The sequence below is a fragment of the Plodia interpunctella genome, chromosome 25, assembly GCF_027563975.2.
Source record: "Plodia interpunctella isolate USDA-ARS_2022_Savannah chromosome 25, ilPloInte3.2, whole genome shotgun sequence".
Taxonomy (NCBI): Eukaryota; Metazoa; Arthropoda; class Insecta; order Lepidoptera; family Pyralidae; genus Plodia; species Plodia interpunctella.
Genome location: NC_071318.1, coordinates 5,579,661 through 5,587,975, shown reverse-complemented (window position 1 = coordinate 5,587,975; position 8,315 = coordinate 5,579,661). Strand labels below are relative to the sequence as shown.

Sequence of the window (8,315 nt, the reverse complement as noted above, 5' to 3'; positions counted from 1 at the left end):
AGGTCCGAAACGTCTGGGAAATAGAAAAGGTATGTGCGCGTTTAATACCTGTTATTTAGTATATAATACAAGGGAAACCCTGAATAATAAATACATCAGAGAAAGTTAAAGTGAGTTTGTATGTTCCTCTTCAAGCTTCTATTCCAATGATATACCTTATATCTCTGAAAAAGTACTCTCCCCGTGGGAAATTGACGCGAGCGAAGCCGCGGGCAATAGCTAGTCGTCATCATATCGAGTATGTTATTGCTAAAACTGGTGTCAACAACTGGTGATTTTATTCAAGTCGCCTAAAGGCATCTGACATGACGATTACGTAGATTTACAACTACTTAACGTCTTCTAGGGGCAGGTATTGAGGTAGTCGGGGGGCGTCGTGGTGACGGGGGGCGTCGTGGTGTCGGGGGGCGTCGTGGTGACGGGGGCGTCGTGGTGACGGGGGGCGTCGTGGTGACGGGGGGCGTCGTGGTGACGGGGGGCGTCGTGGTGACGGGGGGCGTCGTGGTGACGGGGGGCGTCGTGGTGACGGGGGGCGTCGTGGTGACGGGGGGCGTCGTGGTGACGGGGGGCGTCGTGGTGTCGGGGGGCGTCGTGGTGACGGGGGGCATCGTGGTGACGGGGGGCGTCGTGGTGACGGGGGGCGTCGTGGTGACGGGGGGCGTCGTGGTGTCGGGGGGCGTCGTGGTGACGGGGGGCGTCGTGGTGACGGGGGGCGTCGTGGTGACGGGGGGCGTCGTGGTTTCGGGGGGCGTCGTGGTGAAATGTCCGCGATCCCATGGCGCCCCCATTAACGGTCGGACGGAAAACGCCGCAGGAGGTTTTAGTGGGTAGTCCGGGCCGACAGCGGCCTGGGAGCCCCACACTCCGGGGGAGATGTTCTTCCCCTGGGTCGCCCGTAAATGGGTTTCTTCCTGCGAGAACAAAAAAAAAAAAAAAAAAGGTATTGAGGTAGTGCATGTTTCCTCACGATGTTTTCCTTCACCGGAAGCAAGTGGTGGTTTACGAAAACTACTATATATGAGTCAGATTTGTATACAAACTCATATGGCAGGAGTAGGACACGAACCTAAAACCTTTCGATCCACAGGCGTATTAACCATTACACCACCACCGCTTCGCTAGTAATAAATAAGAATGGAAAATACTACCAACGACAAGGCACTCGTTTTTAAAATTGATGATTCTATTGATCATGAAATTTCGCAAGATATAATAATATATTGCATGTATCAAAAATAAAATGAATTTTACAGAACCTTCAGAGCACGAGTCCACCGCCTGTTTAGTTTTTTTAATCAAAAATTGTCTTCTGAAGTTCTTTGAGTATCACATTTTCCAAGTTATTTATTATACAACGGTATTACCTTTCAAAAGATCTTTTACCCACAAAAGATATGAGCGTAAGTCTTATTAATATTTTTTTGTGTAATATCACGTTTCTCCAGGTATCTTTCATAAAACCAATTGTCGCTAGTACTGAGAAGACAGTTAAATTCGTATTCCGATCGTATAAAACGTATTTATCGCAAGTGAAAATTAATTACAGTGCGTATTTGATTGTTATACTTAGGTACACTGTTTTTTGATGCATATAATAAAACTAGCTTTTGCCCACAACTTCGTATGTGAGTAAAAATCCGTTTCCCGTGTGTTTTAAAAATAAAAATTTTATCTTTCTATGCCCAGTAATTTCGGCTGTTATTTACCGCAATGAAAAACCAGCAATGTATACCGAATCGGTCAAAGTTTGACAAACAGTTCGACGACAGTGTGGAGCCGGCATTATAGATAATGCTTTTTCATTTACAGAAATTACTATTTGTTACACATTTTAATGTGAAAAAGTGAAAAAGTCTAATTTCTGAATAAATTATTTAATTTGATTTGCGTCACATGTTCTCACTGCGCCATACAATGCTTATATAATTTTTTGTTTATGACATTTAAACAAAAGTATCTGAACAACAACAAATATCTGAAGCCGCCTGTGGTTCGAAAGATCTCAGGTTCGAATCTTACTCGTGCCACAAATGAGTTTGTATATCAATCTGACTCATGTATAGTAGTTTTAATCGACCACCCCTTGCTTCCGGTGAAGGAAAACATCGTGAGGAAACCTGCACACTGGTTGATTATTAACTTGCGTGTGAAATGGAGAAGGCAATGGCAAACCACTCCATTACTAATGCAACCTACCTTTGTTATCCTACTGATAAAGAATAAATAATTTTCAATTTTGAATGCCAAGAAAATTGTTGTGTGTGTTTAATTCCACGTAATGACCGCGACCCCCAGCCATAAGGAATACGACTATGAAGAAAATCTGAACAACCATATCCTACGTATTATGACGTCGGAGCTTTATTAAAACTACGTCATAACTTAACAGCGGCGAAAGGTATAGAAATATTTTCATTACCTTCAATATTACGCCTATACATAACCCGACCCAATACCCAATACATTATTACACATTTCGGAAGCCTAACCTATCCTAGCTCAGCGACGCGACGACGTCTCGAGCAACACCACCAATATTGTTGTACACATATTTACTTTTTCCTAGCAGTAGTGGGAGGAATGAGTCTGTCAATGATCTTCTTTTACTTAACAATCTCTGGGGTAACAGTCACAACTAATATTAAAAATAAATTTTATTTTTTTTAAGTGCAACGGTTAAGGTCGAGTCAATGCTAATTTCACGGCTTTAACAGAATGGAAATCATTTATCCCAAAGAATATGGTGATATAAATATGTGACAACAAACAAAAGTACAACATATTCTGCCACAGTTGGCGTAGGAATGTCTAGTATTGGTTATGATATAGGCTTTATTGCGGAGACTATTTCTGAATTGTCGATGTTTGCTTCCATAATGTTTTTTTTTTAATGGAAGGCCTTTGCTCAGCTATGGGACAAAACAATGACAAAACTAAAGGCTAGATAAAATAAATTGAAATAATACAAATAGTATTGAGGTCATTTTCGCGTCGAATAATTTTTGTTTAAGGCAACGGTTATTGTTACAATGCAAAGTGATATTTTTCGTATAGTGTCTTAGTTTATTGTTTTTTTATGTGATAATATCGTGATGATGTTATACAATTATAATTTATGGTGTGGTTTAACCGTAGTATAGAACTACTCCCATATCCAACTGTGGATGTCATACGAGGCGACTAAGGGACACATAGCCTTATATACAAAACAACAGATATTAAACGAGCACATACCTTATTTTTATTTTCCAGACGTTTGGGACCTTGTTGCATAAGTGGGCACTGGGCGACTGGGGACGAAGTCTGGGAAATAAAAAAGGTATGTGCGCGTTTAATACCTGCTGTTTAGTATATAATGCAACGCGAAAGTATAAAATTAGTGACACATAGTTATTTTTCAGGCAACAATGACATTCCTAAGGAGTTTTAATATCAGGCATACGGCCGTTTGTAAAATCACGGTCGGTTTTAAAAATTTCAAGCTTCTTTGTTTACTATGACCTCGGTTTTCTCTGAATCACAGTCCGATCAATCACATATGCGGTGTATACTATAAATCGTAGTGCGTCTTTCGTGCGCAGGGTGCGGGCTAGCCCCAACATCAATCTGAAAATGATTGCTGACAGACTAGACTGTCCTTACCTCTGCCACAGCTGTGATAGACATCTCACAGTACCTGTGCCGGAGAGATTAATTGATTGTTTTTTTTTTATTTGATGTATCTATATTTTTTTAATAATTCAATCCAATTTATAATTACCTACTAGTTATCTTTGACATCTGAAATAAATGAATTTCATTATTATTAATAGTATGTTTATGTGAAAGAGATATAAGCACCGCGTCGTATTGTCATGCTGCTCTCAGTCGCTCACAGAGGACGCCTTAAAATATTCTTTACTACAACCATAGAGAAACTTCCAGTTTCTACATCAAAGAGGTCACACATGGCAGGTAATTGGTTCCGCCAATGCAAAAAGTGTTCGCGACTTGAATTTTAAGAGCCCACTAAGTGTGAAGTAATGCCAATTTTTACGACATCGCTGAACTGAATTTTAGATGAGAGCCCGTAAGCCTTCGAAAGAGTTGACTTTATAGAGGGATGGTCGTCTTAAGAGCTTTCGTGGGGTTAATTCTTTGCCAGCCTTTTTTTTTTTAACGGTTGTCTGCATTCGTTCTTTATTACTGGGCAGTTTTAAAAATAAATGTTTGATTTTATTACGTATCGAATTCGTTTTTCGAATTAAGAACGTTTGTGTTGGGACAAACGATAAATAAGGAGGAAGTTTACTAGCTACTGCACGCGGGTGCGTTCACGTGAATTTTCTACGGAATTCTATGAAATTCTCAATTTTAAATAATGGTTGTGATTTTTGTTTTATCTGTTCTCATGAATACCAAATGTGACAATATATAGGTAATTACATTTTTTTTATATATATTCGTAAGGAGTAAAAAGAAAGTAATGTTTTCATATCAAATTCAAAAGCGAAAAATGTGAAAAAAAACTCGAAAAGAAAAATTTAAAATCGAGTCTAAATTTAACAGAGATTTTTTCTAAAAGCTTTTGTTTAATTTGCTGTGTATATGTGTTCGGGTGGAATCTTGTAACTAAAATTTCGAAGTGGATATCTTCAACCGAATGAGCTGAAAATTTGTACACACGTTTAGTTTGGATGACAATGCATTATTATGTAGATATATAGTTAACTTTTAACACTCGGCCACTAAGACACGAAAAATATACTGTGAAACGCCGACGATATTTTTTATGACTGTAAAAAAAAGCTCATAGGTTGTTAAAAGCTCTAACAGTACTCAAACTTCGAAACAAGTTGAGTAGTTTCAAGTTCTCAGTGCTAAGCCCTTATAAGTTCTCTTGTTATTACCTTCATAGTGGATAATGTTTAATAGTACCTATATTTACCCACCTCTCTCTCCCTCCGTGGCCTAATGGTCATCACGCCGGACTGCTACACTGGAGGTCCCGGGTTCGATCCCCGGTCAGTTCAACGAATGGAAAATGAACTTTTTCCGATTGACTTGGGACTTGGATGTTTATCTATATATGTACATGTTATAAAATATACTTACGATTATTGAGTTAGTATAATAAATAAATATATTAGGACAAATCACACAGATTGAGCTAGCCCCAAAGTAAGTTCGAGACTTGTGTTATGGGATACTAACTCAACGATACTATATTTTATAACAAATACATATATAGATAATATCCAATACCCGGGCCAATGAGAAAAAGATCATTTTCCATCATGACCCGACCGGGGTTCGAACCCGGGACCTCTCGGTTCAGTGGCAAGAACTTTACAACTGCGCCACCGAGGTCGTGGAGGAGCATCCCATACATACATAACACAATCAGTGTGATTTGTACCTATGTATTTATTTGTACATACACTACAAACTTTGCAAGTTAAAAGCCTATGTGAGAACTAAAAACGGTTTAACCGTAAGTAAGATATTGGAATCCATAGCCGGTAATGTCCCAGTTAGCCTGGTGTGTTCTTCTTGGGTCCTCTTTATATATCCTATACACTATAATAACTTTTATCAACTTTACTTCTAATAGGATAATAAACTATTATATAATAAAAATATATGTGTGACATGTATAACAAATCTATTACATATTAGTCAGGAAAACCAAAAAAAATTGTAATATTAAAATTCGTATTGAGAAATTAGCATGCAGTGTGTATGTTATACTATGTATAAAAATACATATATGTCTCATTAAAATAAAAAATGAATACTTTAAACGAAAAAACTACAAAATAATATATTATTATTATAAAAAAAAAGCTTCATAAATTGTAGATTTCGCCAACTTGTTTTGATTTCGCAAAAAAACAAAAATAGAATCCTAATCAAACGTATTACCTAACAAAGTTTAAAATAGGTTCGAAATTCAAGACTTGTGTTATGGGATACTAACTCAAACAGTACTACAACCTAACCATCACAGGTTTAATTCTAGATCAGATCGAAATGGAAAATTATAATAGCCACAACGAAGTTATTGTGGTTCGAAATTGGCCTGAATTGCTTCGAGAAAAGGATGGTACGGTCGTGCCTCTGTTTTTGCTCGACTTGGCACTGGCACTGGGCACTGCCGCGCCCCCAGACTTTCAGATTAATCTTAGATGTTTTTCTACCTTTACAGATATAAATTTTAAAATATAGTATCGTTGAATTAGTATCCTGCAGTAGCAGTCTATCGGTGGCAATTAAGTATGCTACAGAAGTCGTCGAGGATCCAAACCTAGGTCCAAACGGGAGCATATCGTTTGACCGTACAATTTCCCGCCCTATTTCACCTGTCCGCGGCATCTCCCGCCCGTTTTTCGTCACTACTTAGACCAGCCGATAGTTTACTAGATGCGGATGATAATATATGAAAATATAATAGTAATTTATTTACGTATTGTACAACCTTATTCTTTTCTTTGTAAACCCGTATTCCTGTTGGAGCGGTGATGGTGTAATGGTTAAAACCTGCCCGCCTGTGGATCAAAAGGGTCCAGGTTCGAATCTTACTCATGTCATATGAGTTTGCGTACAGATCTGATAGACTTTGTGTAGATTCTTAAATAATACCTATTATATAAATATCGAAATTATCCTATACTACTATTATTTACCATATGACTGTGACATACGGTCAGACGGACATAACGAAACTTCAAAGATTCCGTTTTTACCATTTGGCTACGGAATCCTAAACATAGAAAAAGTATTAAAACAGGTACATACTCGTAATCGAATTAAAAACGATTTAAGTACTTATGTACTTAAATCAAATACAATCAAAAAATATACAGACAAAAATGTTGGCCTTTTTTAGTGTTTATGTATCTGTGGCCCTGGAGAAAAGATCCAGCTGAGCATAATACCGAATGAGGGTATAATGTTTTTTGCGGATACTGTCGATGGAATAACCGGAAGAGCTTCGGAATTGCAATAAAAAACAAAATGGCCGACTTTTTTCGTATCTAATCCTGGAGATCTACACAAACGTTATTGAGATATCTTTTGGAAGATTTAATAAATCGACTGGCCAGTGAGAAAGTTGATTGTTTCTTTTGATTTCTTTTTCGATTTTAAATGAAATACATTTGTTCTACTTTATTTTTGTGTGTATGAATGTCTATATTTGCTCGAATAGAATCTTGCAACTCAATTTTGAAACAGATATCATCAACATCTATCATTTAAGCTTCTGCAGCCGTTGAGCGTCGAAGCCCGAAATCCGCTTTTCTAGAAGCAAAACAGATATATTCAACAGATTCAGTGAAATTTTATATATCACAGAACGTGCACCGGCTTCCGACGTGGGAACTCCTCAACGGTTTACTGCACGGACTAAATTGCTGGTCACGTATTTTTTCAGACAACAATAAAAGCTCGTGTCAAAAAATTAAATTTTTTATAAAAAATTTTATCAAAAAGCAATTTTAAGGAAGGTTTTATTGGCAGTCGGATAAGTTTAAATTATTCATTCGCCATCCACACTTCCTTACATTCTCCTCAGAATAGTGCCACACTAAAACGCCTATGAATAAGGTACTTTATCATTCAGACCGTCCTTATTATGTAGATTAACTGCAGGCCCGATTTACATACCCACTCACTTTTTCTATGGGGAATAGAACTATCGCTTTTTCTACAAAAGGTGAGATTATTTTAAGAATACCTGAGAATGTGTTAAAGTATTTTATAATGTTAAGATTTTTTTTGTTGTGTTCTCTTTTATAATAATTTTATTGTACGAAAATAAGTACATAGATTATAAACATATAAATAAATATATTAGGACAAATTTACACAGATTGATCTAGCCCCAAAGTAAGTTCTAGACTTGTGTTATGGGTTACTAACTCAACGATACTATATTTTATAACATATACATATATAGATAAACATCCAAGTGTGTACTGTCCCAGATAGACAGTGGCGTGGGTTTAATTCCCGATCAATTCCAAATTGTTTTTCATCTCATTGTTATTTTTAAAATTAGTTAAAAAATATGTGTGGCATGTTTATACATGCCACACATATTTTTTAACTTAGCCACAGAGAGTTAACTTAGAGTGGGTATGTAAAACCACAGCTTATTTAAAAGTCTGATGCAGACTTTCAATGAGCGACTTTTTCATATCAAATTTGACTGTGGAAAATGCCGTGTATATGTTTCCCCGAAACGTTATTGTTGTAAAATAACCGAAAATGTTTTAATGGAAGTTGTATTATTATTTTCATGATAATACTATTCGAGTACGAAGAATATTATT

General features: G+C 37.1%; 1 protein-coding gene across 1 annotated transcript; it reads right to left on the bottom strand.

Moving 5' to 3' along the window:
- Positions 1 to 261: 261 nt before the first annotated feature.
- Positions 262 to 3,666, bottom strand: LOC135309966 (uncharacterized). Its single transcript, XM_064436809.1, has 4 exons — positions 3,643 to 3,666; positions 3,235 to 3,303; positions 528 to 911; positions 262 to 300 (listed from the first exon to the last, which is right to left on the bottom strand). The coding sequence occupies exons 1-4, from the start codon at positions 3,664 to 3,666 to the stop codon at positions 262 to 264; spliced, it is 516 nt and encodes a 171-aa protein (XP_064292879.1).
- Between the last annotated feature and the right edge of the window lie 4,649 nt (positions 3,667 to 8,315).

Excerpts from the sequence above, each read along its gene's own strand:
- LOC135309966 (XM_064436809.1), bottom strand. The coding sequence starts at position 3,666 with ATGTCTATCACAGCTGTGGCAGAG. Across the intron at positions 912-3,234 it reads GTCTGGAAAATAAAAATAAG|GAAGAAACCCATTTACGGGC; the intron begins GTATGTGCTCGT and ends TTGTTCTCGCAG. Across the intron at positions 301-527 it reads CCGTCACCACGACGCCCCCC|ATGCCTTTAGGCGACTTGAA; the intron begins GTCACCACGACG and ends TCGTCATGTCAG.